This window comes from Wallemia mellicola, assembly GCF_000263375.1.
Source record: "Wallemia mellicola CBS 633.66 unplaced genomic scaffold WALSEscaffold_3, whole genome shotgun sequence".
In the NCBI taxonomy this organism is placed as follows: Eukaryota; Fungi; Basidiomycota; class Wallemiomycetes; order Wallemiales; family Wallemiaceae; genus Wallemia; species Wallemia mellicola.
In genome coordinates, this window is record NW_006531960.1 from 388,773 (window position 1) to 414,015 (window position 25,243).

Below are 25,243 nucleotides of genomic sequence, written 5' to 3' on the forward strand. Positions count from 1 at the left end.
TGCAATTTATTATATTATCTTTTTATTTATCTCCATTTCAAGTAACCACCTTTTTCTTCAATTGTGCATCTATCTATGACCTCATTAACCTTTTCAGTTACGCCGTACTTGGCATTATCTTGTGTTTTAAAGAATGTCAATGCTTCATTTCGTCTAACAGCATTGTTGCCAGATGCTGGATGTGATCCTCTAATATAATCTTCAATTTCCCTTTCAGTTGGTAAGGCAAAGTGGAAAAAGTCATAAAGTGGTTTCTTTTCATTTCTAATTTCTAATTTATCAGATGTGTTCTCAGTTGTTGTGAAGTATGATCCGATCACATCATTCTTGCGAATATCCTTGAGATTATTTGGTTGCCATTGTGGTACCTCTGTAGTTTTATTGACCAATACAGCAGTTACACCAGCACGGAAATCATCACTGTTATACTATAAATGTGTTACTTTTGTAGATGGTATCAAAGACATCACTCACGATGAACTGATTAGCGAATGTCAACTCTTGTTGCAAAGCTTGAGCGACATTGTGCATCTTCACACCTCTTCTAACAGCCTCGAGAGCAACTTTTAGAGAGGTTGGTGGACGATCATATAACGTTTCCAAAGTTTCTGCTGCCCATTTACCAACTTCTGGTCTATTTTCTTTGAAATTCTCCAAAACCTGTATAATTTCCTCGACTGATGATTGGCCAAAGGCATCGTCGATAGCTTGTCTGTGAGCACCCATCAAGGTCTCACTAAGTTTAGGTAATGGCTGAGTTGTGAATTCATCTATGACGCTGTTGACGTCAGAACCGGTTACTGGTGAAGAAGACAAGTCGCTCAATCTGCCGACCAAAGCTGGGAATAGAGAAGGTGATACATGGTGTGTAGATAAACCAAGATGACTGGATATCACATTAGTTGTATTTTCTACTACTATCTCTACTCACTATAAATCACTACCTGAGACATTATTACCGGTTAAGGAGAGGTAAGCTCCGAGCTGACCATCCAGACGAGAGAGATAGTAAGACGCTCCTACGTCGGGTGCGTACCCCAGTCTAGTTTCAGGGAAAGCAAAGACTGTGTTGTCTGTTGACACTCTAATAGGAGCAGGGAGGGATATACCAGCGCCACCACCCACTGTCGAGTGTATTAGAGAGTAAATTGGTTACTTAGAAGTACTCACTTGTATATCCATCCATTAATGCGACGTATGGCTTTGTGAGAACGGCTAGCTGATGATCTAATTCGAATTCATCCTTGAGTATATTTAATGCATCATCCTTATTTGGATTGAGTGCGATAGCTGTGGTATTTAGAATATACTACAAAGTCTTAGACATTCTACCTACATTTTACGTCTCCACCTGCACAGTAGGCTTTACCAACTCCTGAGGATAAGATGACACCAGTAGACGGATTAGAATCCCATTCCTGATGTTGTATTACTAAAAAATAGCTTGTAAAGTACCAGACACACCTTTATCCTATTCTTGATAAGGATCATCATTTCCTGATTGAGGGCATTCAGGGCTTTTGGACGGTTAAGAGAGAATGTCTTCAATCCTACACGTTCTGTGAACGTTATAGGTGACTATTATTTTCTTAATATCTGCGGCTATCTAACTACATCATACTAACATCTTTTACGCTCTCATTAACGAGTGATTTTGTGGAAATAGATGAAGTTCTACTAGTAGACAGTTGTCTTGATATCATACCTAGTCTGCTATTAGCTATTCTCTGTAACATGTTCGTCGTTGTAGATAACAAAGAAGAGAATATCCGTATAAATTTAATTTATTTTATATACAAAGAGATCAAGAAAATAATGAGCTTTCGTTAATTATGACAAGTCAATCATCTAAATGCATTGAATGGGTTTCCAGTTCTTAGTAAATGTTCAGGTGTAGGTGGGGAAGAATGCCCTAAAACTGCAGCTTGTGCTTGCGCCTGAGCTTGTAATTGTAAATTCATAAAGCTAGCTGGTGGCGTTAAACCTCCGTAAATTGATTGTATAGGTGGTGAAAATGAATTTGGTGGTGTATTAGATTGAGATTGATTATTTAAAGGTTGAATAATATTCAGTTTATTCATAGGTAAATTAATTTCATCTAATAATCTCCTGTATGCAGCAGGGTTATTTATTTTTACGTTTCCATTCGTTAAAACTCGTTTAATTGACTCCATATATTGTTGTCTTTTTACTTCATCAATAGTAGGTGATACTATAAGCTTCGTTATAACTGAAACTCCTTGAGCTGGATCCATTAATGCGTCGAATAAGACATTATCATTTGTACTTTCAAATATTGCTTGTAATAAGATATCTGTTGCTTCCCTATCGGATTTTTGATTAACGAGTCTTAAAACTGTTAAAGAAGCCAACTTGTGGGTGATTAAATGTGATGCGTGTGGTGTAAACCTTGGTGCAAGTAATCCATATCTTCCTGTTAAGTTTGACGTGTCCAGCAGCCAAGTTAAGAGTAAAGCACCATTTGGATTAGTTGCTAATGGAATCGAATTAAGTATAATTGAAATTGCAAGTCGTTTCTACCATATGTGTTAGTCTTATATTTGAAAAAACTGTCTTACTCACCTGCTGACGTAAAGTAATATGTGAACTTTCTAAGATAGCTCTCATTGAACGTGCTCCAAAACGTCCTTGAGCTACATCCCAGATTCTATCACACATAGCGTCAAAAATGAATTCGTTAGCCGGCGCTCCGAACTTCAGACAACACTGAACGACATAATTACCGAATTGATCGAGAAGAAGAGGTGGTGTGAAAGGTCGAAGGTGTTGTACTATAAGTTCAACCTCTTGTGAAGTTGTAGCACAGTCTATGATTTTCTGAGCCGCCCATGTTCCATTCTGACGGAAGCGTTAGTTAGCGAAAGAAAAACATTTATTCTACCCACCTTATGACATCCAATCATAGCTAAGTGAGGTGCAAGTTCATTAAGCATGCGCATTTTAGATTCAAATGAACAAATTTCAAAGAGTTTTTGAATAATGGTATTACCAATGTAGTCACTAGCGAGGTCAACTATATTATCGATTAAACCACCTTCTGACATTGGTTTAGTTGCAAGAATTTCTGGATCATCCGAGAACGGAAATTGAGAGTTATCATCATCATACAATTCTTCATCTGTACTAGCTCTCCTCTTATCCTCATCTTGATTTTCAAGTTTTTTCCTTAATTCACGCAACTTTGAGGAATCAAATTTACGAATTGGTTGGTTATCAATACCATTAGTAGCTGGTAAAACTGGCGGTATAGATGTATAGTAAGTTGCAGCAGGTCTAAGCTCAGAAACTGATCTAATATCTTCATCTCTTGATTCGTGTCCTGCACTCAAAATTGACATGATCATTTGTTGATCATTTACGCTTGGTCTTTCTTCAGGATTAACTTGTTCAAGTTTTGGTGAGATAGAATTAACAACGCCTTCTTTCGCACCATTTTGTAACAAGTTAATCATTAAATTTGATCTGTAATTTTCTGTTTGACCTGATGCAAGTTGTTGTTCAATGGAGATATCACTAACGCCTTGAACGCCAACAAGAGAATGAGCTAAAGCTTGAGGATGACCACCATTTGGAGCTGTAGTTGATGATGGGAATATTATCGTGTTAGCGCTATCATCAATGCCAGTTGTTTTTACAGGTACTTTAGCAAATCCAACTCTAACAGCACCAATCTCTGGACCAAGGAGTTCACGACCATTAAGTGATTTTCTAGCTCTTACGGCATCGTCCAAACGTTCAAAGTTGACGAAACCGCAGTTCTTGTGAGTAAGAACACGAGCTGATTCGATAGGGCCAAATGGTCCAAAAAGTGCTAACAAAGTAGCTGGTGTAGTAGTACTTGGAATAGAACCAAGCCATAAAGCACGAGTTGGTTGCTCAGTTGTACCATCAAAGTTGATTTGGTTTGACATATTGGCTGGAACTTGAACTGGAAGGTTACCACCAGAGGAGTTCAAGAGTGAAGATGTCGAAGGAGGATTTTGAGGGGAATCAATTTTACCAAACCCTATTCTGACGGGGGTAGTAGATGCTGAACCACCATTTGCAGATGAAGTAGGTATTCTACCACCGAGTCTGTGCATAACGTCATCTCTTGCTCTAAGAGCATCGCTCTTTTCTACGAAATTAACGAAACCACATTCCTAATGAAGGTATTAGTTGGTTGAGAGTTAAAAGAGCTAGAAAAATTCTCACCTTATCCGTAAGTAAGCGTAAACTCTCGATTGCACCGTATGGGGCAAAGACATGCATCAGTTCTTGGGCAGTCGTGCGAGAATCCAAACCACCAATCCAGAGAGACCTAGTTGGAACCTGTTGACTTTGAACCTGATTGAGCGTACTATATGGGTCATCAAGTTGAGAAAGTTCCAAATCATAGGAATTGAAAGATTGCTGAAGTGGATGTGGCTGGGCATCTGGGAAAGGCACACCTGATCTTGCAGGAGCTCTCATTACATCAGGCTCATCGAGAATACCCATAGAGATAGCTCTCGGACGGGAAGATTGGCTACTACTGAGACCATTGATAAGCGGATCCTGGGGCTGTGGCTGTGTAGGGAAAGCCTGAAAGTCAGCCAAAGGATTGCTGTTGATCAAGTTAGCTGAGCTTGGATGTAAATGGTCAGCCGGCGCAGTAAACGATGACTTGAATGGGTCTGCAGCTTTCGAAGTTGATAAAGTATAAGCTCTCGATCTTGTTGGTGAATTAAGTGATATTGACTTGGCAAAACCTTGCGGTGGAATTGAGAGAGTTGGCTTCGGAGAGCTTGGACTCGAAGGCGGGTCGTCGAGCCCGAGATAGTCAAGCGTGCGCAAACAGGCGTCCTCTGAAGGGAGGTCTGAGGGTCTGCTGACTTCTTCACCGACCGCACCAACTTGTGAGTTCGAGCGCGAGTAGAAGAATCTACTACCAAAAGGATCCGCCAACCTCTGAACCGAGGGTGAGGAAGGCGGCAAAGTGAGTGAACCTGAACGCAATCTTGGTGATTTTTCTGGCTGTAAGGCAGAAGAATGTGAGTGTCTTAAACCAGGTCTTTGGGAGTTGTAGTCAAGTGATTCGATAGCCGCCGAGGACAAACCAGCCTGTGAGAGGTTGAGAGTTGGGAGAGGTGCTACTGTAGCCAGATTTGAAGGTAAAGTACCTGCTCTCGCACGTCTGACGGAGGGTCTAGTAGGGCTGTTGGAGGGGATGCCCTCTTCTTGCTGTATTTGCAGCGCCCGCTTAGATAAGTAGTGTATATTATTATTCGCCATAGATGGCCGTTCTCTAGCTAGAAGGCTGCTCCTCAAACAGTGACAGCGAGCAGCTACGTCAATTAAATAAAAATATTGAATAAAATATGATAGATTTATTAGAAAATCTATCAAATAAAGCTAATAAGCAGCCAACTAAACAGCCCAGATGGCATCCTTATCGCATACACGAGCAGCCGAAGCCTGCGTATGTCGACCCTACTATGGCGCAGAAGGAGGCGAATGCATTAGGCGCGGTCTACCAGCTCGGTGTAGACTCGCGCAAACCAAAGAAGACGATAGAGAGAAGAACGGTAGAGTATGCAGGCTCTTTGGCTGCATGGAACAAAGTATGTCAGGCTATCTACCAGTTCATTCTAACAGCTTTCTAGGAGCGTAGATCAATATCGACCGCCTATCCGAATCAGTTCCTTAGGCCTGGCTTGGATCACATCGTCGAGGTTAGTGCAGAATCGAACAATAGCATCATCTAACAAGCACTTAGTTAAGACCACCAGAAGCATATAGCAATCCAGCTACATCCATCGCTGCAAAGTTCGTACAGGCGTCAGTCAACAAGATCAAGTGCTCAATCAACGTAGTAGCCGTTAGTTTTTCTTAACTTTCATATCTACACCCTAACTAACACTCTTTAGTGGACACCAGATGGCAGACGTCTCCTCACTGGTTGTCATTCCGGCGAATTCGTACTTTGGAATGGTCTGACATTCAACTTCGAAACTATCTTACAAGCCCATGATTCCTCTATCAGAGCGTTAGCCTATACCTACTCCGGTGACTGGATTATATCTGCTGACTCTGCCGGTACACTCAAGTATTTCAACCCTGCGATGAACAATGTCGCAGCTTGGCAGGCACACGGTAACAAGGACACTGGTATGGATACTGCGATTAGGGGTGTAGCAGTATCACCGACTGATCAACACTTCGTCACTGCGTCTGACGACCAAACACTCAAAGTCTGGGCATTCGGTGAACGCCGTGAAGAGCGTACTCTAACAGGACACGGTTGGGATGTCAAGTGTGTGGACTGGCATCCACATAAAGGTTTAATCATGAGCGGTGGTAAAGACAACCTCGTTAAATTTTGGGATCCAAGGAGGGAATCAGATTTGACGACATTACATGGTCACAAGAATACAGTACAAACGTGTAGATTCTCACCCGATGGTCTCCTTGCCGCTACAGGCTCCCGCGACCAGAGTGTCAGAGTGTTTGACCTTCGCGCGATGAAAGATCTCGCGGTATTGAAAGGTTTCGAAAGAGAGGTCTGCTCACTCGCATGGCATCCAATACACCCTATGCTTGTTACTGGTACAGCTACGGGTGCGATGGTATACCACTCTCTAGCTCATCCGCATGATCCGAAGAGCACGATCAATCCGATAGCATCTGTCGATTGGGCACATGAGTCAAGCGTATGGTCTATGGCTTGGCATCCGCTTGGCCACTTGATGGCCTCCGGTTCAAACGACTATACTACACGTTTCTGGGAGCGTGAAAGACCTGGTAGAGCCGTCGGCAGAGACAAATTCCATCTCGGTCCAATGACGGAAGATGAAGAGAGAGAACTCTTACAGGGACCAACAATATCTCCTAACGTAAGCAAGGCAGACGACGAAGATTTACCTCTTCCTGGTCTCGGAAACACTAATACAGGAATCAAAAGTATATACGCTGTCGGTCCAATAGAAGGCCCTCTACCTGGATTCGATGGTTAATAGAAACTTATTAGATGGTTGTTTTATTCAATGAATAGAATGCTAATAAGCTCAAGTAGTTATGTATTTTTAATATTTATTTAATGAATGGCTTTTATAGATCTAGATGACAAGTAGAGATGCGAGTGTTGCTTCCGTTTCAATTACCTGTAATCGTCAGTAAAGGTCTTAATAGTACTCTTTCAAACCTACATCAAGTGCCTGTTGCACATGCAATGTCTTACGTGCTTCATTAAGCCAGTCTGTGAGAAGTGTTTTTGGCCATCCTGTCAACTGATTCAGTTCACGTGCCGCCATGTCAAGATTCTTTTGCGACAAGTAGTAGTCTGCGCGTGATAATACGGAAGCTACGTCGTTACCTTCAACAAGTCCTTGCTTTTTGAACAACAAAAGTGAAGAAAGGGCGGTTGAAACTGCAATTGAAAGGGGACCTGCGCCAACTTCAGGAGCTAATGCAACCTTTCTGACTTTTGGTTCTATTGATTGCCTATACCAATCTGAGAGATCACTGACACTCTCAACACCTTGGTCTGGAATTTTTGATTGATCGAGAGACTCTAAGGCTGATTCAACGACTTTACCACCAGCGGTATCTTCTTTAGTCTCCTTAGCGATTTTGACGAGTGCGTCGAGTTCTTTTCTGAATGGTTTCTTCTCATCTGATGATGTTGTTAAGGAGAGCTTGCCAACGACTGCTCTTTCGAGTGCTCTGTATGCTGACCAGAGTGTGTGTACTCTGACGTTATCATCAACGTAATCAGCATTGTCGAATGTGACCTGCTCGAGATTCTTCACATCATTAGCAAGTGATTCTAACTTTGCCAATCTACCACCACGTTCTTGTTCAACTTTGAGCTTGATATCGCGCAACCAGCGTCTTTGCATTTCGACACCTTGGGCAACAACTTGTTCCTTCAATCTTTGGTTAATAATTTCTGATTGAGTTGCGAGCTCCTCAGAGAGCTTCTTCTTGAATGATTCTGCAATTGACTTGCGCTCATTATCGAATTGCTCTCTCCAGTTTTGTTCATGAGAGTCAACGCGAGATTGAATTTGCTTCTCATGCTCAACAAGCATCTTAGAATACTCTTTAGCTTGTGCATCGAGGCTTCCCTCGAGTTTCTTCTTCTCTTCTTCTTTGAGTGCCTCGAGGCGTTGTCCAAGAGCTGACAAATCACCTTGAGCGGAATTTATGACGTCTTTGACGGATCCAGCGGCATGTGGAGTATCTTGTATGAATTTAGAGAGATTGTCAATCGTCTCTGCGAGTTGTGAAACAATTGGTTCAGATGCGGAGAGATCTTTGACTGCTGGAGCAAGCAATGGGAGTGCCTCAATTGGCTTCTCTTGTTTTGTGTTCGTTGGTTTTTTTGTAGGAGTTGATTTCTTTGGCTTTGGTGGGTAGACGTATCCCTCTGGGAGTGTGTATCCAATTGGGAGTGGTGGACCGGTATAGATCTTCTTTCCGTCGGCTGTCAAACCACCAGCATTTGGATCATCGACAGCATCAGCGACCTTATCGGCGGTCTTTTCAGCGGTCTCTTCAGTCTTGCTGGTGACTTGTTCGACCTTCTCGGCAACCTCCTTTGTCTTCTCGCTGGCAACATCGACGGTGTCATTAACGACGTCCTTTGCCTTGTTAACCAATCCTGAGCCAACGTATACACCCTCGTCAACACCTTCCTTAGCAGTGTCCTTAATTTCATCCTTCTTTACAGCACTCTTGTTGGCGTATTTGTCAACCAATTCCTGGAGTCTGGAGTAGGCATCCTTGCTAGCTTCAGTAGCACGCTTAGTTTGCTCCCTTATAGCCTCATAGTCGATATTCTCTAGCCTTTCTTTAAAATGTGCATCCTCGACGACTTCAAGGACTTGATGTGCACCTGGGAAAGTAGCTGTAAAGAATTCTGCATATTCTGGATTATCTAAAGCATAATATGAGCTACCAGCGTAGAAAATGCTGGTCAATAGCGTGGAGGTGATGATGAATCTACGTATTGGACGAGCAGGCTTTGTTGCAGCTGAAGCGAACTAGAGTAGTCGTAAGTTGTAAGTAAATCGTCTATAGAGTTATAAAGACCCACAGATCGTGTACCACGCGCGAGTGGTGCGCTAATTGACCGATTCACTCTAAGCATCTCGATGATGATAGTAATTAAAGAGTGAAAAGTCGTTATAAAATATAATATACAAGATAAATTAACTATTTCATTATATTTCATTAAACTGCGTCACAATAGCCAGCTTAGCGATTCTTAAGTGGATCGTCTGCATGGTCAGATCTGACGTTCTCCTCACTGATAGTTTCACTGCCTGATCGTCCTTTAGTTCTGTCCTTGAGTGGACCCTCGACAGAGTCTGCTTCCTCTGTCTCTGTTCTTTCCTCTATCTTCTCAGATGTCCTCGTGTAGATTCCCGTATGGGCAGTTGGAGGTGGACTCTCTGGCTGTTCATTGCGTTCTTTGAGCTCTTGCTCAGATGTTCTACCAAAGCGTGGTAAATTCTGTGAAAATTGCTACCATGTGGTTAGTTGGAGTAAGTAGAAAGTTTGCAGACTCACAACTCTTTGCTGCAATTGTAAGCCCCTTACAGGAGCTGCTAATATTCTCATCTTTGAAAGCATCTTGATTGTTACAGTGATGGTGCCACAATGATTTGATAACTCGCTATACGTCAGTGGATATCAAGAATGTTATATGATGTATTTTATCATTTATTTTACAATTAATTTATTTTATAAATCTTATACATTTTATATTCTACTTGCATTTTCTGCCTGGCCGATCTAAAGTGGAGATATTGATTGATTAACGAAAAAAGCCAAGCAAGTGTTACTAAAGAAGTAAAAGGTAGCTGTCTTGTATGCATCTCGTTATTGGAATGTCTGTACTCTCATTTATTTCTATCAACTTCCGTAACTCTCAGACCCTCTGCGTTGTCATCTCTACCCTTATAATCAATATATACCATCGAATACCCTCCCAGCTGGAATTTTGTTGGGTATGCAGCGGAATACGCACAGTCTCATTTGGATTTTTTCCGCCCTGTAGAAGCTTCCTGATACACCCCCTCTCTTGGTAAATCATGTTCCTGAAAATTCTGGAGCTCCAGGAGTTACCTGGAAATCACACTTTTATGTTCTCAGAAGTCCTCGCTATTATGGAGATATCCCCTATGGTATTTTATCTATCTTAGACAACTTTTCTGACTCGATCACTTAGATCCCCGGCTCGCCTTACCGTAAATGGTCATTTCAGTTACGGAGGTGTCACCTGACTTGTATATAAGGAATTTTTGGACCTCGCACCTCTCTCCACATTATCTCTTTCCAAATCCGAAAAAGTTCGCGGACATCAAAATGAGAGATTTTAAATATATTTTCACGGACGGACTTTTGTCCCCTAAGTATAGGAAATCGTTATTATATGGTGAGTTAGTTTCTTTATGTTATGAGGAGTATAGTTAAACTTATTTCCCACAGCTGCTATAGTGAGTTAACTAGAGTGTTTATGTTCGTTTGGCTAAATAGTGCAATAAGGCATCCATGGGTGCTGTTTTATATGTAAGATAATATTTTAAAGTTAATTACCCACCTGACTTTATGCACAGGGTTATGGTAAGAGTGATAATTTTCATGAAGACAATAACTAACACAACACAAAGGTAAGAGCACACACTGAGTAATTAGCGTATTTATTGACTCGCTTTGTCTTTTCTAGATGGTACATATTTCACCAGTGTCCTTGCAACCAAGAAGTGGGCAGAAGATTATGGCGAAATTAACGCAGAAGGAGAATATCATTTCAATAGTTCAGATAAAAGTTTATCGACCTCAATTGTCTTCGTTGGTGAACTTGTAGGCGCTTTAAGCTCATCATTTTTGGGTGATTACTTCGGTAGAAAGGGTACTTTCATAACGGCATGTGCGATGGGTGTAATCGGTACAATTCTGCAAACAGTCATGACTGGAAACCTTCCTATCTTTGTTGTCGGTAGAATGGTTCTTGGTATTTGTGTTGGTATTATGAGTAACGCGACCCCACTCTACCTTAGTGAAATTTTAAGTTAAAATTTGGTTTAGTGATCGACAAACTAACATCATGCAGGTCCCTGTAAACTTACGTGCTAGTGTAACCGGTAGTTTCCAGTTGCTGCTTGCGACTGGTCAAGTTATTGGTGCTGCAGTTGGTATCGGCTCAAAAGATCGTACAGACACGGGTGCTTACAGAATCCCTATCTGTATAAACTTGATTTTTGTCTTTATGATTTTCTTTGGTCAAGCAATCATCCCAGAATCACCTCGTTGGTTAATCTATCGCGACAAGACCGACAGAGCTGAGAAAGCACTCTGGAAAATCCATGGAGATAGACCAGATGCAGCAGAATGTGTTAAGGAGGAAATGGAGGTTTTCAACCAGACAAAAGATGACGAGTTGCAGTCATCAGGTAAAGATGCTACTTGGGGTACCGTTTTCAAAGGAGGAAATGCACGCAAGCTATTTGTAATATGCGGTATCCTCATCTGCCAACAGGTTTCTGGTATCCAGATCGTTTTTAGTTATATCAGTAAGTGAAACCCCTATCCTGAAACTTTTACTTAGTTCCCCTCCAGCCGTCATCGCACAAGATTTAAACATTGGTGATGAGTTTATTATTACAATTGGTGTCTGTTTGGTCGAACTCTTTGGTGTTATCATCTCATTCTTCATCGTCAATAGGTTTGGAAGACGTCCGCTGCTAATGTCGACTGGTGCTTGCATGTCAGTCTTCTTGCTTATCATGGGTTTGCTTGGCGTTGGTAACTACACGAATGAAGCTATGGCACCAACCTACAACAAAGTCGTCATCGCTTTCTATTTCCTCTTTACTTTCGTATTTAACTTGGCTTGGGGACCTCTCGCTTGGGTCTGTGCTAGTGAACTTTCTAGTGGTCGTGTCAAGAACAAGATTATGTCTCTTGGTACCGCCTGCTTCTGGGTGAGTGTCACTTTGTCACTTTGAAAATTTTCTAACGCGTAGAAACAGATTTCTGCTTTCGTAGTACGTACTGAAAACAATTTAAATACTTAAGCTGACCCCACCTTAGGTCACTTTCACCTTACCATACTTGTTTGTCAAACTTTCAATATTTGATCCTCACTAACAATTTTCAAGGTATGATGATGAACCAGGTAAAGCAAACCTTCAATCAATGGTATCCCTCATCTATGGTTTCCTCTGCTGTCTCACTGTAGTCTTCGTCTACTTCTTCCTTCCAGAGACACGCGGCAGAACACTCGAAGAGATTGTCTACATGTTTGAGAATAAAGTTCCAACACGTCACTGGGACGAGTACGACACTAGCAAGATGATAGTTCCTAACGAAAAAAGACATAGATTCAGTGGTGACATCCCAGAGCACCTTGAAAATCTCGAGAACAAGGAGCATGACAACAAGCTCATGAAATTAGATAATGCTTAGAAACCCCACACAGTTTATTCAATAGATTTTATGATACTAATGAACTTAAGAAAATAACAAAATTCAACGTTACAGATTATAGATGTGTAAATTTCAGTTTTCCAGTCCGTTGGAGGTATGACGTACCCTCAAAAATAATTTCTACGAATGATAGATATACGCATTTCTTGTATAATACTTTCTTAGATTGTGCAGCTTCCTTATACTTTGAATCAGTGACGACAGTGATGTTCGTGAGTCTGTCAAAAGCGAGGCAGTCCATCTCAAAATGGGCTGTATGGGTGTCGTATAATCACATCCATACTAGTATCTAAGCTTTCTTACTTCGCTACAATGAAGAGGAAGAACTTTAATATCGAGCCATCTAATCGAAGCAAATCGAACAAGTCCACTAAAATAGACGATGACATACGAATGCGGCTATGGATAAATGCCAGTCAGGAGCCTTCTAGCAACCTCTCAGCTACGCGATACGTCCCACCTCTGAGAGCGCCAACTTTGAAAGAACTCTCGATATCCATCGTAGTCGACAAGTTCAAACAACTCTATGAATCTTCTAGGGACACTTTCGTAGAAAGCTTCCGCCGATTGCCTGATTTTGATAGGGAGATGCTGGGTGATGCTATAATGACGAAATATGCGGATTTAATGAGTATTACTCTGATAAGAGAGGTAAGTAAGGTTGCAATGCTATAGCTGAGCTTACATAAAATAGCTTTTTATTCTCCCGCCATCTATCAAGCTCGACCATAGTCTTCCTTCGTTAAGTCGACAGCACTACCCTAAGTTATTGCGAGAGTTACCAGGCGGACTAACGACGTTGGATCTCACTGGTTTCAGCGAGCTATCAGACAAGTCTGGCCCACAATTCGTGAGGAAATCGCCTCATCTTCGCACGCTCAAACTGAGAGGTTGTCTTAGCATTGGAGAGGGTTCGATAGATGCGATCAAGATGCTATCCGAATTAGAGCACCTCGATGTGTCATTTACAGCGATACCACTCGCGGGACTGTCGAAGGTGCTCAGTAATTGTGTCAAATTGAAGCGCTTAGACATCAATGCTACGGGAAAAGTAGGGTCTAAGAATACTGCGCAATGGGATCAAATGCTTGATAGTGTGATCAGCTCATCCGTTAATGCTAATCTACAGCCACTATCGCAACTGGAACATCTCAATGTCGCAGAATGTAACATTTCCGATGCAGCCTTGGGGAGATGGCTCACACTAGCACCTTCATTGAAGGTGCTCAACTGTAGTAATTGTGAAAGTCTATCAAACCCAATGCTGTTTCTACCTCCAAACCTCTACAACCAGCTCGTCAAGATCGATATCTCCTTCATGAGCTTGGACTTGTTCAGCTTCAATGCATTCTACCAGGAAATACTCAAGAGCAGTAGCATCAAGGTGTTGTGGATGTCAGGCATGATGCGGAAAGCAAGCGCGTCGGATAATGAGTTCTTATTGGTTGATGGGCGTCTTACGCCGACAGAAAACACTCTGGAAGGTTTTGCACTAGAAGAGCTCGAATGGAGCAATAACCCGCGGTTGAAAGGAAGTCAGTGTTTATCATACCATATTACGAGCAAATTGAAGGTAGGTCATAGCTCAACTACCCCAACACGTTGACATCCAATAGTATTTGAATCTATCGGGGTCGACATTCGATGGTGCAGCATTCAACGATGCCATCATGGCGAATGACCCTCGCTGTTTGGAAAATTTGCAGCTTAATGAGTGCAATATAGACGCAAATGTTGTGGCTGGTATAACCAAACTAAAAGGACTGAAAACACTCGGATTAATGAAAACCAAGATTGATGAGGAGTCCTTGAATGAGATCATCAAGTGTTCACCCCTACTTAGTTCTCTTAATATCACGCAATGCAGAGCGATCCCCGTGGTAAACCGCCGTAGATATTTCGAGTATTATGACGAACGAGAATAACTTAGTGATACAAGTATAAATTAAGTGTACTATAGAAATCCTTCTAATATTATCCTAAAGCTTATCTTGGAAGCTCATCTGCAGCTCGCGATTGCATTGTAAACATCGGCCCAGATATCGAGGCCTGTAATTCGACCACCTCTATCTAATTCCATACGATAGAGTGATGTTTCGTCCCATCTGTTATGTATTAAAAGAGATCGGACAAAGGGAAGTCGACCTACCTTTTGCCAGTTTTGCGGTTCAAAAATGTCGCTTCTCCTTTGCAGGTAACTATAGCGCCTGTCGCTTCGCCCTCACTGGAATATCGCACGTCGACCGACCAGCCATCCCAAACCGGTTCGTTCTCTATATTAAGGTATTTGTTGACAAGTTTAAAATAATCTACTAGATATGTACCACCGTCGAGCTCGTCTTCCTCTTGTCCCTCGAACGTCTTACCAAGATAAGGCAACTGAGGTAATGGTGGTCCATGCTCGAATACGTATCCATTTGGACTGAAATGACTTAATATAGATGGTAGCTCCTCACCCCTTCCAAACGACTCGCAAAAGCTCTTGGCTGCATTTAGCAATCTTTCGTAGTCACCCATCTTGGTCGTTGGTGAATAAAGGAGTGGGTAAGCAGAAAATGAATATATGTGTAACCAGAAGTGTAGCTCTACCGTAGCACAACTGCTATTAAGAAGACCCGATCACTGTGCGTTCTTACAGAAGCGCCAGTCCCATAGAGCAATTTTGTGAGAGATACATAGCATAATAGCACTTATAGAACGTTCTTAGTGGCATGACAGACTTCATCTCTCATTCGTCATCAAATCCATAGAAACATCGTAATGTGTCATATATTAAACTATCCTTTAGGAGACTTGGAAAAACAATCTAAAAGCTATCAGTGTCATCCAGATTGACTTCTATTTTGGAGTATTAAATTAATTTTTTTTCTTCCCCCTCAAATCGTTCCCTTTCACTCGAGTTCAGATTTGTCAAAAACCATCAAATCCAGCCAAAATGGGTGAGTATATTAAAAGAATGCTATATTTAAGGCGTTATTGTGGTATTATCTACTTAGGGGATATCATCTCTGTACTTTTCGCTCTACCATCTCTTGTCTTCTCTTTTGGAGTTTTTATCACCACTTTAGCGACCTCTATATAGCCACCCAGAGTGATATATTAACAAAATCTCACAGTTCAATTCACTATTGATGAGCTCAGAGGGCTCATGGACAAACCAACACAAATCCGTAACATGAGGTGAGTTTGTGTCTCTTCTCGTGAACTTTTTACTTACAAATTTAACAGTGTTATCGCTCACGTAAGCAATTTTAGCTCGCTTGCAACCTTTTCTAATCCCATTCCAGGTTGACCACGGTAAGAGTACTCTCTCAGATGCTCTGGTTGGTAAAGCTGGTATCATTGCTTCAAACAAGGCTGGTGACATGCGTTTCATGGACACCCGTGACGATGAAAAGGAGCGTGGTATTACCATCAAATCCACCGCTATCTCTATGTATTTCCCTCTCCCAAAGGAAGACATGGAGGCTCTCAAGCAACCATCAGAAGGTAACGAGTTCTTGATTAACTTGATCGATTCCCCAGGTCACGTTGATTTCTCATCTGAAGTTACCGCTGCCCTTCGTGTTACCGATGGTGCCCTCGTTGTCGTCGACTGTATCGAAGGTGTTTGTGTCCAAACTGAGACTGTCCTTCGTCAATCCCTTATTGAGCGTATCAAGCCAGTTGTTTGTATCAACAAGGTTGACAGAGCTCTCTTGGAATTGCAAGTCGGCAAGGAAGATCTCTACCAATCTTTCTCACGTACCATCGAATCCGTTAACGTCATTATCGCTACCTACAACGACCCAGTCATCGGTGAATCACAAGTCTACCCAGAAAAGGGTACCGTTGCTTTCGGTTCCGGTCTCCACGGTTGGGCCTTCACCCTCCGTCAATTCGCTGGTCGTTACGCCAAGAAGTTCGGTGTTGACAAGTCAAAGATGATGGACAAGCTCTGGGGTGACAACTACTTCAACCCTAAGACCAAGAAATGGACCAACAAGGACACTGATGCTGATGGCAAGACCCTTGACCGTGCCTTCAACATGTTCGTTCTCGACCCAATCTTCCGTCTCTTCGACGCTATCATGAACTTCAAGAAGGACGTCGTTAACACCATGGTTGACAAGCTCGAAATTCCTCTCACCTCAGACGAGAGAGAACTCGAAGGCAAGCCACTCCTCAAGGTTGTCATGCGTAAGTTCTTGCCAGCTGGTGACGCTCTCCTTGAGATGATTGTTATCAACCTTCCATCACCAAAGACCGCTCAACGTTACCGTGTTGAAGGTCTCTACGAAGGTCCACTCGATGACGAATCAGCTATTGGTATCCGTGACTGTGATCCAAAGGGTCCACTTATGCTTTACGTCTCAAAGATGGTTCCAACATCTGACAAGGGTCGTTTCTACGCTTTCGGTCGTGTCTTCTCTGGTACCGTTTCATCTGGTCCAAAGATCCGTATCCAAGGTCCAAACTACATCCCAGGTAAGAAGGATGATCTCTTCGTTAAGACCATCCAACGTACTGTTCTTATGATGGGTCGTAACGTTGAAGCCATTGAAGATTGTCCAGCTGGTAACTTGATCGGTTTGGTCGGTGTTGATCAATTCTTGCTCAAGTCTGGTACCCTCACTACCTCAGAAACCGCTCACAACATGAAGGTCATGAAGTTCTCTGTCTCACCGGTCGTCCAAGTCGCCGTTGAAGTTAAGAACGCCAACGATCTTCCAAAGCTTGTTGAAGGTCTTAAGCGTCTCTCCAAGTCTGACCCATGTGTTCAAACCTGGATCGCTGAAACTGGTGAACACATTGTCGCTGGTGCTGGTGAACTTCACTTGGAAATCTGTTTGAACGATCTCGAAAACGATCACGCAGGTGTTGCTCTTAAGAAGTCTGACCCAGTCGTTGGTTACCGTGAAACCGTCAAGGCTGAGTCATCAATGACCGCTCTTTCTAAGTCACAAAACAAGCACAACCGTCTCTGGGTTACTGCTCAACCATTGGAAGAAGAACTCACCCGTGACATCGAAAACGGCAAGCTCACTCCAAGAGATGATCCAAAGACTCGTGCACGTTACCTTGCTGACACTTATGGATGGGATGTTGCTGATGCTCGTAAGATCTGGTGTTTCGGTCCAGACACCACTGGTCCAAACGTTATGATCGATATCACCAAGGGTGTTCAATATCTTAACGAAATCAAGGATTCATGTGTTGCTGCATTCCAATGGGTTACTAAGGAAGGTGTCTGTACTGAAGAAAACATGAGAGGTGTTAGATTTAACATCTTGGATGTTACCCTCCACACTGATGCTATTCACCGTGGTGGTGGTCAAATTATTCCAGTCACCCGTCGTGTCTGTTACGCCGCTCACTTGTTAGCTGACCCAGGTCTTCAAGAACCAATGTACTCTGTCGAAATCCAATGTCCAGAAACATGTCTCGGTGGTATCTACTCAACCCTCAACAGACGTCGTGGTATGGTTTACTGGGAAGAACAAAGACCAGGTACTCCAATGTACACTGTCAAGGCTTACTTGCCGGTCTTGGAGTCATTCGGTTTCAACGGTGCTCTCCGTGCTGCAACTGGTGGTCAAGCTTTCCCACAAGCTGTCTTCGATCACTGGGAACTCATGAACGGTTCACCACTTGAAAAGGGATCTAAGCTTGAAGCTCTCGTCAAGGACGTTCGTAAGCGTAAGGGTCTCAAGGAAGATGTTCCACCTCTCGAAAACTTCTACGACAAGCTTTAAAATGTTTCTTTATTTTCACATAATTTTCTTTCTCATGAATGCAAAAACATTATTATTATATATGCTAAATATTAATAGTACATTGTGTGATTTACTCTTTCCAAGGTATGTCGACTGTGTTTTTTATTGCGTTGTAGTCATCAATGTGGTTTTCTAGTAAGTAATTCCTAAGAATTGTGATTTCTTTTTCATCTCGAGATGCTCTTGTCATTCTAAATAAAATTTCAATTGCGTTGGTATCTGGTTTGAATTCTTCACTATTGAAGGTGACATTACGAGCATCTGAAAACCTTCTTCTTCTAACAAGGGCTTCTATGAGAGTTTCCCAATTCTTCCTATTAGGTTTGATGTATTTCTTTGATAAATTCCAAATATGGATTGAATCAGCGGGTGTGTTCCTACTACCGCTTACATCTAATGCTATTGATAAAGACGCGTTATCAGCTCTACGTGAGAATAAAAGTGCATTATAGAGTTCAACGCATTTTCCACCATTACCAACTCTATTATGAGCATTAAGGAGGGCATTATGGAGGTATATATCTGGCATTATTGATCTATCAACGTTCAAGAGTGTTTCTATTTTTGCAATACTCCTGTTATCCCTCACATGAGCGTAATAATCTAGTAAACTGGTGTAGGTTTTACAGTCTGGGGGATAACCAGCTTTACGCATATCGTTTAGAATTTCAGAGAATAGTACAGCTGGTACGATATTTTCATCTTGGAATTTGAGACCACAAAATTCTGCAATGATAGTTGAGAATCCAGCAGCATCAAGTCGAGTTGCTTTACTATCAACGACGTTAGCATAAAGTCTAAACGCCTGATAGTAATCACTTGAAGCGTGAAGGAGAGTGACTATGAATGAAGTTGTGAATTGACTTTCTAAATCGACACTATTTGTTTTCATATCGACAAGAATGTCAATTGCTGTTTGTACATCACCAGCTTTTGCGCATGTTCGAAGCATATGAGCTAATACACGTGTATCTAATCGCTCGCGATCAAGTTGATCATAAATTGATAACATTTTGCGTAAATTATCAAGTGCTGTACCATCTTTATTACCCGCAAGTGCAGTTATGAGTGGTAAAGTCACCGCCAATGATCGTTGATCTGGAATAGAGATACAGAATTCATAAGCTTCATCAAGGTTTACCATCAGGAGATGCTCTAAAGCTGCTCTGTAGGTGTGTTTACCTGGTTCAACACCAGCATATGCAGAGAGATCATCTATGAGAATCTTCGCATCTTCGCTTGATGAAGGCCTTTGTGATAATCCGACGAGGTGAGATAAAGCAATATCATTAGGTGATAGACCTGCTAAAAATATCTCATCAACGACTTCCTTTGCTTTTTCAAGACCATGTTGGCGACCAGTAGCCAATAGGATACACGTCCAGCTTGCTATGTCCGTGTCACTCGATCTAAGAAAAGCTTCAGATTCATTTGCTCGACTCCATTGATGTAACCTTGAATAACCATCTAGTAGAATAGTGTGTGTAAATAAATCTGGTTGATAGCCATCCATTTTTAGATCCTCTAGGAGGCTATCTACAACATCTATATCGTGATATTGGAAAGCCAACTTTAAACGTGCGTTGTAGATATGTAAGTCAGGTTTAATGTCGCGCTCTTCCATAATTGATAGTACACGCTGATAAGCGTTGTAGTCGTTGTGGGTTGAACAACCAGTGAGAAGGACCGAGAATATAGCAAGCGAAGGATTATCCAAAGTGCGTACGATATCGACTGCTTTGTTTATTCTACGCTGGTTTACGTATGCTTGTATAATGAATTGGAAATCACGCCTCGAGAGTTCCAACTTCCAATGATTGCGTATATCCTCACAGAATTGATCCAAAAAAGGTGAACTTTGTTTAGATAAGATAGACAAAGTCTTTGAAAGTTTGTTGTTGTCTAGGAAATCCTTATTCGATGATGTCTTCAAGTTGTTGTAATGCGTTACTAAAGTGTCTATGGAAGGGTTTTTACTATTTAGATTTCTATTAAACAACTCGTTCGATTGTTTAATTGAAGGTTTCGTAGATTTGAACAAATTCTTAAACAAGTTCGTTATCTGCTTATAGTCCTCTATTCTAGAGGATTTGTATAATAATTTAGACGATTTCCTTAGAGAATAAATAAATAAGGATAAGAAGGAATAAATATTTCTCACATTTTTTATTTTTTTATCTCGTCGTCTTCTCTACAAAGCCTTCCTCTCTCTTGAGCTCGCTTTAGTTGAAAATCTGATGTCTACGCTATCAGCCATCCAAGCACAGCAGGATTTTATAGTAAAACCATCCGATGGTGTAACTCAATTGGATACTTCACAATGGCCATTGTTGTTGAAGAACTACGACAAGTTGCTAGTCAGATCAAACCATTACACTCCACTGCCATTTGGATGCTCACCATTAAAGAGGGATTTGGTTACTTACATTAAGTGAGTTTTTCTTCTTCAAAATGAGCTATTCCTGTTTATCCTCTGATGATTCTTTTCACACCTGAAATTCTTTGACGATATAATCAATTTATACTGTATCTGCAATTCTGATCTACTCACGAATAGCTCATTTTGCTTTCCTTATTACCCTTCTAACCCTCCCCAGATCCGGTGTCATTAACCTTGACAAACCTTCAAACCCTTCCTCACACGAAGTTGTCGCTTGGATTAGAAGAATGTTGCGTACAGAAAAGACCGGTCACTCAGGTACCCTCGATCCTAAGGTCACTGGTTGTCTCATCGTCTGTATCGACAGAGCTACCCGTCTCGTCAAGTCTCAACAAGGTGCTGGTAAGGAGTACGTTGCTGTCTTGCGTCTTCACGACAAACTTCAAGACCCAGCTGCTCTCCCACGTGCTATCGAAACACTCACAGGTGCTCTCTTCCAACGTCCACCTTTGATTTCCGCTGTCAAGCGTCAACTTCGTATCAGAACCATCTACGAATCAAACCTCATAGAATTCGACAATGACCGTGGTTTAGCTGTCTTCTGGGTTTCATGTGAAGCTGGTACTTACATTCGTACCTTGTGTGTTCACTTAGGTCTCCTCCTCGGTGTTGGTGGTCACATGCAAGAACTCAGACGTGTTCGTTCAGGTGCCATGTCCGAAGATGATGATATCGTCTCTATGCACGATGTTCTCGACGCTCAATGGATTTACGACAACACCAGAGACGAATCTTACTTACGTAGAGTCATCAGACCACTCGAAGCTCTCCTTGTTAACTACAAGAGAATCGTTGTAAAGGATTCAGCCGTAAACGCCCTCTGTTATGGTGCCAAGCTTATGATTCCAGGTTTATTAAGATATGAAAATGGCATTGAAGTTAACGAAGAGGTCGTCCTTATGACAACAAAGGGTGAAGCTATCGCTGTCGGTATTGCGCAAATGTCAACAGCTGACTTGTCAACCGTCGACCACGGTGTCGTAGCAAAGATCAAGCGTTGTATTATGGAACGTGACTGGTTCCCAAGAAAGTGGGGTCTCGGTCCAAGAGCTCAACAAAAGAAGAAGATGATCAAGGATGGACAACTTGACAAGTTCGGTCGTCACACTGATGCAACTCCTGAAAGCTGGAAGAACGGCTACACTGATTATAGCCAAACATCAACAACGATTCCAACCCAACCAGAACCAACCGCGGAAGTTAAGGAAGAGGTTAAGGTAGAAAGTGTTGAAAAGCCAGCTTCACCAATGAAGACTGAGGAAGTTGATGATGCCGAAGCTCAACGTAAGAAAGAGAAGAAAGACAAGAAGCGTAGACGTTCAGAAGCCGCAGGTGAAGGTGAAGAAGATGAGGAGGAGAGAAAACGTAGGAAAGCTGAAAAGAAAGCCGCAAAAGCCGCCGCAAAAGAAGCTGCCAAGGAGTAATTTTTATTAGATCTTTGTAATTTATCTGCGTTCCATGTATTAATCTTTATAACTCAATTCTCTTGGTTTGTTTGCTGATTTTGTAATCACACTGTTATGTAGTCACGTTGTCTGTCTATTAGATCTTAATATTGTAGGGATATAAGGCGTGTTATAAACTGTCACTGCATTTCTGTGCTGCGTCGATTAAAATCTGTAACATAGCAGGCTGATACGATGTTCGATTTTGCTTTAAGAGAGAGTTTCCTATAATGTAAGCTATGTAATTGCTTAACAACCGTTCAACTGGTTGTCGTCTCTCGAGATCTCAATCATCCTTATACCAATATCGTAACAGATACACAACATCCAGGGAGTGACAAACCGATGGTATTAACGTAAGATATTACTGATGGTCGTACATAATACGTCACTGTTTGAGATCAGCTATAGTCCTCTTGTATATTTGGAGGTACGATCTAAGGTCTTAACGTCATTATCAACTCTGTAGGTTGCAGATGATGCAATTTTGGTTTATATCATATATCAGTTCGTGTGCACCGATTTGTACGACCAACCAGGCGAGAACAAGACGTACCCCCTCGTACTAAGAGATGAATGGCATTAGAGCGTATGTTATGGTGTTTTGATGCATATTCGATCCGCGTAACCCTACTAAGTACCTACATAACAATATTACAGAGTTGAAACATTACCGAAACTGTAGGAATAGGGTAGTAATTCCACGAGCTGCTAATAGTATTCAACTTTGAGTCCATTGCTTGATATCCTGATCACTTTCATTAGCTTTAGTATTTCTCGGTATGACGAAAGATCTTGAATAGTAGGTAATGTATTTTACTGCCGTTATCAAGTATCTACGGATGTCTATAGCCAAGACGCTAGTCATACACCTCCCTTCTTATTGGTTCTATTAATGTCCCAAGATGAGTAAGAAGACATCTATGAAAAAGGAAAGTGTTGTGTATTGAGTGGGTATATCATTCTTATCCAACACTCTAAGAAATCCAAGGAAATATTCGGAATAGAGCGCCAGACAAGTGGGATGACAACAACGTCATAGGTGCTTAATCCACACCAAATTTCGTCAAATGAGGATCAACTCGTTTGTTGAATAACTACCATTACAACCAACTAAAAATAAAAATGCTCACTAGATTCGCACGTCAGCAAACACGTACAATTTTCACTTCCCGCGCCGTTTTATCGAGTGTGGAAGGTCAAGCAAAGCAAGATCCAAAGGTGATAGAACAAGAACGTAGAAGGCAAGACAAAGCAGGAAACAAGAACGAGCACGGCGAGGATGTGTCACCACAGTGAGTTTCTACTCTTCCCATATGTACACATATTAATGTGATGTAAGCAGCGATCACGCACCTGGCTGGAATCCTACACTTGCTACTAGCTCAGAGGAGGCCGCTAAAGCTGATAGAGACCCTCATGCTACACCAGAAGAGCTCGCTAAGAACGCTAACAGAACTGCTGAAAAAGTTAACAAAGACACTGGAAATATCTAATTAACGATTATGATTAATGATACAACAAATTTATTCTATTATTCTACTTCTTTTGTCTCTTGTTCGTGCCCTCTGTGTTCTTGCTTTTTAGTTTGTTGACTGCATCCCACATTTCTTCGTTGATCTTGTTCGCTTTCTCAAGAGCTACCTTAGATTCTTGGAGCTCCTCTTTGAGTTTCTTGACACGTCCGTCATCTTTCTCTACTGGTTTACTTTCTGCTGATTGTTTAACAATCACTTCATCGCTTGTCTCGTCAAAGAGTGTATCAAAGAATCCATCAGTGACTGATTTGACACCAGTACGAATTTGGACAGAATGATTGTCGCGATCAGAATCACCAATTGTCTTCTTGAGGTTACCGAAAGGTAAAATAGGTGGTAAAGCAGACGATGCTGCAGCTGTTGATCCTGTTACATTCGCTGAAATGGCTGTAGCCGAAGAAACACCACCCAGGTCAATAGGCTTGATGATGGATTTAATATCTGCAAGTGCGTTTTTGCCATTACCCATGGTTCTGAGATGCTGGTGTGATCTCACGTCGTAGCACTCTATCAAACCATCCTGACAACCGAGGTAGACTGTGTTTGCAGATACACTAAAGCTTAATGTCGTTATGCTTGTCTCTCTTGGTAATTTTATAACACGCTCATGTGTATCATCGTCGCCAGCCCTCAAGGATGTTTGTCTCTCATGCAAATCTGCTCTGTAAATTTGATTGTTTGAGGCCACATAGAGCCTACGCTCTAACTTGTCCACGGCTAATGATGTTAATGCTGTTGGGAATTCAATTGTCGAGATTAGTGAGCGTGTTTTGAGTGACCATATCTATACTTTGATTAGCTGCATCTTGTTTGATTAGCAAACCATACCTTTACAGTCTGGTCGAGTGAGCTCGTGTATATTCTCGCATCAGGGAATTCTCCCAATCCGACATAAAGATCCTTTACTGGTAAAGTGTGGTCGGTGTATGTGCAATATGGCACGGGGAGCTGTCCTTGTAAGTCTTCATCTAGGAGTCTACTATCATTAATATATACTTCAATCGGTATTAGTTTGCCCACCTAGATACTAGCCAGACGTTCACAGACGCGTCGTCTGAAATGCTAACCAAGACGCTCGTTTTCTCATCAAATTCGAGCTTATTTATACGACGATAATGTGCATCAAAGCTTGCAAACAATACGCCTGAACTTATCTTAGAAGATCGTGAGCATTTCTTCTTGTAATTCTTCTCTACTTACTTCCCATAAAAACACTCTACCATCATCTGTACCACCAGCGCAGAATGAGTTATCAGGTGATACGCACCAGGCCGTGAGTTTCTGCGGAAGGATAATTTTACTATGCAGTTGCTCCTATACGACTGTGAGCCATATTCGTGATTTTGAGAGAAGACATACTTTTTGCCAGGAATAAACGTTCAAAACACCTTTATCAGATTGTGGTGTTGCTACTATCCCACCGACCAGTTTTGTACTCAGCACGACAGAACATCCAGCAGATATCCCACTTGAACCTTTGAAAGAATGCAAGGAACTACCGGTGAGTGCATCATATATGTGTACACCACCGCTACCATGTACACTGCTACCTGCAGTAGATGCTACGACAACTTCACTCAACATGAC

At 41.8% G+C, this 25,243-nt stretch overlaps 13 protein-coding genes across 13 annotated transcripts; 6 read left to right on the top strand and 7 right to left on the bottom strand.

Annotated features, from left to right (window-relative positions):
- Positions 1–5: 5 nt before the first annotated feature.
- WALSEDRAFT_31449 (ClpP/crotonase) lies at positions 6–1,752 on the bottom strand. The gene is made up of 7 exons (XM_006956654.1): positions 1,626–1,752; positions 1,465–1,578; positions 1,337–1,418; positions 1,171–1,290; positions 932–1,124; positions 475–886; positions 6–428 (listed from the first exon to the last, which is right to left on the bottom strand). Exons 1-7 carry the CDS (start codon positions 1,734–1,736, stop codon positions 27–29), a joined length of 1,434 nt encoding a protein of 477 aa, XP_006956716.1. The 5' UTR covers positions 1,737–1,752; the 3' UTR covers positions 6–26.
- A 92-nt stretch (positions 1,753–1,844) lies between these two features.
- On the bottom strand, positions 1,845–5,274 carry WALSEDRAFT_27430 (hypothetical protein; the record flags this gene model as incomplete). Its single annotated transcript, XM_006956655.1, has 4 exons — positions 1,845–2,537; positions 2,584–2,859; positions 2,907–4,163; positions 4,216–5,274. 4 exons carry the CDS (start codon positions 5,272–5,274, stop codon positions 1,845–1,847), a joined length of 3,285 nt encoding a protein of 1,094 aa, XP_006956717.1.
- On the top strand, positions 2,584–9,117 carry WALSEDRAFT_43388 (WD40 repeat-like protein). The gene is made up of 6 exons (XM_006956656.1): positions 2,584–2,861; positions 2,910–4,162; positions 4,215–5,603; positions 5,646–5,714; positions 5,759–5,860; positions 5,910–9,117. The coding sequence occupies exons 3-6, from the start codon at positions 5,361–5,363 to the stop codon at positions 6,993–6,995; spliced, it is 1,500 nt and encodes a 499-aa protein (XP_006956718.1). The 5' UTR covers positions 2,584–2,861; positions 2,910–4,162; positions 4,215–5,360; the 3' UTR covers positions 6,996–9,117.
- Positions 7,098–8,438, bottom strand: WALSEDRAFT_15291 (hypothetical protein; the record flags this gene model as incomplete). The annotated part of the gene is made up of 2 exons (XM_006956441.1): positions 7,098–7,142; positions 7,188–8,438. Coding segments are annotated over 2 exons (1,296 nt in total), but the record flags the coding sequence as incomplete, so codon positions are not given.
- Positions 9,118–9,152: 35 nt separating the features above from the next.
- WALSEDRAFT_53616 (hypothetical protein) lies at positions 9,153–9,617 on the bottom strand. The gene is made up of 2 exons (XM_006956657.1): positions 9,556–9,617; positions 9,153–9,510 (listed from the first exon to the last, which is right to left on the bottom strand). The coding sequence occupies exons 1-2, from the start codon at positions 9,604–9,606 to the stop codon at positions 9,241–9,243; spliced, it is 321 nt and encodes a 106-aa protein (XP_006956719.1). The 5' UTR covers positions 9,607–9,617; the 3' UTR covers positions 9,153–9,240.
- A 731-nt stretch (positions 9,618–10,348) lies between these two features.
- On the top strand, positions 10,349–12,458 carry WALSEDRAFT_59563 (sugar transporter). Its single transcript, XM_006956658.1, has 11 exons — positions 10,349–10,423; positions 10,477–10,484; positions 10,534–10,557; positions 10,605–10,611; positions 10,715–11,055; positions 11,102–11,561; positions 11,608–11,972; positions 12,021–12,035; positions 12,082–12,104; positions 12,150–12,282; positions 12,309–12,458. Exons 1-11 carry the CDS (start codon positions 10,354–10,356, stop codon positions 12,336–12,338), a joined length of 1,476 nt encoding a protein of 491 aa, XP_006956720.1. The 5' UTR covers positions 10,349–10,353; the 3' UTR covers positions 12,339–12,458.
- A 331-nt stretch (positions 12,459–12,789) lies between these two features.
- WALSEDRAFT_62706 (RNI-like protein) lies at positions 12,790–14,402 on the top strand (the record flags this gene model as incomplete). Its single annotated transcript, XM_006956659.1, has 3 exons — positions 12,790–13,128; positions 13,172–14,050; positions 14,094–14,402. The coding sequence occupies 3 exons, from the start codon at positions 12,790–12,792 to the stop codon at positions 14,400–14,402; spliced, it is 1,527 nt and encodes a 508-aa protein (XP_006956721.1).
- On the bottom strand, positions 12,951–15,206 carry WALSEDRAFT_67606 (hypothetical protein). Its single transcript, XM_006956660.1, has 3 exons — positions 14,627–15,206; positions 13,172–14,582; positions 12,951–13,128 (listed from the first exon to the last, which is right to left on the bottom strand). Exons 1-2 carry the CDS (start codon positions 14,992–14,994, stop codon positions 14,477–14,479), a joined length of 474 nt encoding a protein of 157 aa, XP_006956722.1. The 5' UTR covers positions 14,995–15,206; the 3' UTR covers positions 12,951–13,128; positions 13,172–14,476.
- A 179-nt stretch (positions 15,207–15,385) lies between these two features.
- WALSEDRAFT_43392 (P-loop containing nucleoside triphosphate hydrolase protein) lies at positions 15,386–18,277 on the top strand. The gene is made up of 4 exons (XM_006956661.1): positions 15,386–15,416; positions 15,594–15,657; positions 15,706–15,718; positions 15,765–18,277. Exons 1-4 carry the CDS (start codon positions 15,413–15,415, stop codon positions 18,210–18,212), a joined length of 2,529 nt encoding a protein of 842 aa, XP_006956723.1. The 5' UTR covers positions 15,386–15,412; the 3' UTR covers positions 18,213–18,277.
- WALSEDRAFT_43394 (hypothetical protein) lies at positions 16,698–22,141 on the bottom strand. Its single transcript, XM_006956662.1, has 4 exons — positions 20,785–22,141; positions 20,634–20,733; positions 20,395–20,574; positions 16,698–20,347 (listed from the first exon to the last, which is right to left on the bottom strand). Coding segments are annotated over exons 3-4 (2,046 nt in total). The 5' UTR covers positions 20,397–20,574; positions 20,634–20,733; positions 20,785–22,141; the 3' UTR covers positions 16,698–18,303.
- WALSEDRAFT_31456 (putative rRNA pseudouridine synthase) lies at positions 18,280–22,141 on the top strand. The gene is made up of 3 exons (XM_006956663.1): positions 18,280–20,347; positions 20,395–20,664; positions 20,831–22,141. Exons 2-3 carry the CDS (start codon positions 20,471–20,473, stop codon positions 22,095–22,097), a joined length of 1,461 nt encoding a protein of 486 aa, XP_006956725.1. The 5' UTR covers positions 18,280–20,347; positions 20,395–20,470; the 3' UTR covers positions 22,098–22,141.
- Positions 22,142–23,243: 1,102 nt separating this feature from the next.
- On the top strand, positions 23,244–23,614 carry WALSEDRAFT_27440 (hypothetical protein; the record flags this gene model as incomplete). Its single annotated transcript, XM_006956664.1, has 2 exons — positions 23,244–23,413; positions 23,464–23,614. The coding sequence occupies 2 exons, from the start codon at positions 23,244–23,246 to the stop codon at positions 23,612–23,614; spliced, it is 321 nt and encodes a 106-aa protein (XP_006956726.1).
- Positions 23,615–23,657: 43 nt separating this feature from the next.
- WALSEDRAFT_67611 (YVTN repeat-like/Quino protein amine dehydrogenase) lies at positions 23,658–25,240 on the bottom strand (the record flags this gene model as incomplete). Its single annotated transcript, XM_006956665.1, has 5 exons — positions 23,658–24,440; positions 24,485–24,632; positions 24,677–24,810; positions 24,857–24,970; positions 25,016–25,240. The coding sequence occupies 5 exons, from the start codon at positions 25,238–25,240 to the stop codon at positions 23,658–23,660; spliced, it is 1,404 nt and encodes a 467-aa protein (XP_006956727.1).
- Between the last annotated feature and the right edge of the window lie 3 nt (positions 25,241–25,243).

Excerpts from the sequence above, each read along its gene's own strand:
- WALSEDRAFT_53616 (XM_006956657.1), bottom strand. The coding sequence starts at position 9,606 with ATGAGAATATTAGCAGCTCCTGTAAGGGGCTTACAATTGCAGCAAAGA. Across the intron at positions 9,511-9,555 it reads TACAATTGCAGCAAAGAGTT|CAATTTTCACAGAATTTACC; the intron begins GTGAGTCTGCAA and ends ACCACATGGTAG.
- WALSEDRAFT_67606 (XM_006956660.1), bottom strand. The coding sequence starts at position 14,994 with ATGGGTGACTACGAAAGATTGCTAAATGCAGCCAAGAGCTTTTGCGAG. Across the intron at positions 14,583-14,626 it reads AACCGCAAAACTGGCAAAAG|ATGGGACGAAACATCACTCT; the intron begins GTAGGTCGACTT and ends AATACATAACAG.
- WALSEDRAFT_43388 (XM_006956656.1), top strand. The coding sequence starts at position 5,361 with ATGATAGATTTATTAGAAAATCTATCAAATAAAGCTAATAAGCAGCCA. Across the intron at positions 5,715-5,758 it reads GCTTGGATCACATCGTCGAG|TTAAGACCACCAGAAGCATA; the intron begins GTTAGTGCAGAA and ends ACAAGCACTTAG. Across the intron at positions 5,861-5,909 it reads GCTCAATCAACGTAGTAGCC|TGGACACCAGATGGCAGACG; the intron begins GTTAGTTTTTCT and ends AACACTCTTTAG.
- WALSEDRAFT_31456 (XM_006956663.1), top strand. The coding sequence starts at position 20,471 with ATGTCTACGCTATCAGCCATCCAAGCACAGCAGGATTTTATAGTAAAA. Across the intron at positions 20,665-20,830 it reads GATTTGGTTACTTACATTAA|ATCCGGTGTCATTAACCTTG; the intron begins GTGAGTTTTTCT and ends AACCCTCCCCAG.
- WALSEDRAFT_31449 (XM_006956654.1), bottom strand. The coding sequence starts at position 1,736 with ATGTTACAGAGAATAGCTAATAGCAGACTAGGTATGATATCAAGACAA. Across the intron at positions 887-931 it reads GTCTCAGGTAGTGATTTATA|TCATCTTGGTTTATCTACAC; the intron begins GTGAGTAGAGAT and ends TGTGATATCCAG. Across the intron at positions 429-474 it reads CATTCGCTAATCAGTTCATC|TATAACAGTGATGATTTCCG; the intron begins GTGAGTGATGTC and ends ACACATTTATAG.
- WALSEDRAFT_59563 (XM_006956658.1), top strand. The coding sequence starts at position 10,354 with ATGAGAGATTTTAAATATATTTTCACGGACGGACTTTTGTCCCCTAAG. Across the intron at positions 11,562-11,607 it reads GATCGTTTTTAGTTATATCA|CCGTCATCGCACAAGATTTA; the intron begins GTAAGTGAAACC and ends GTTCCCCTCCAG. Across the intron at positions 12,105-12,149 it reads ACTTTCACCTTACCATACTT|GTATGATGATGAACCAGGTA; the intron begins GTTTGTCAAACT and ends ACAATTTTCAAG.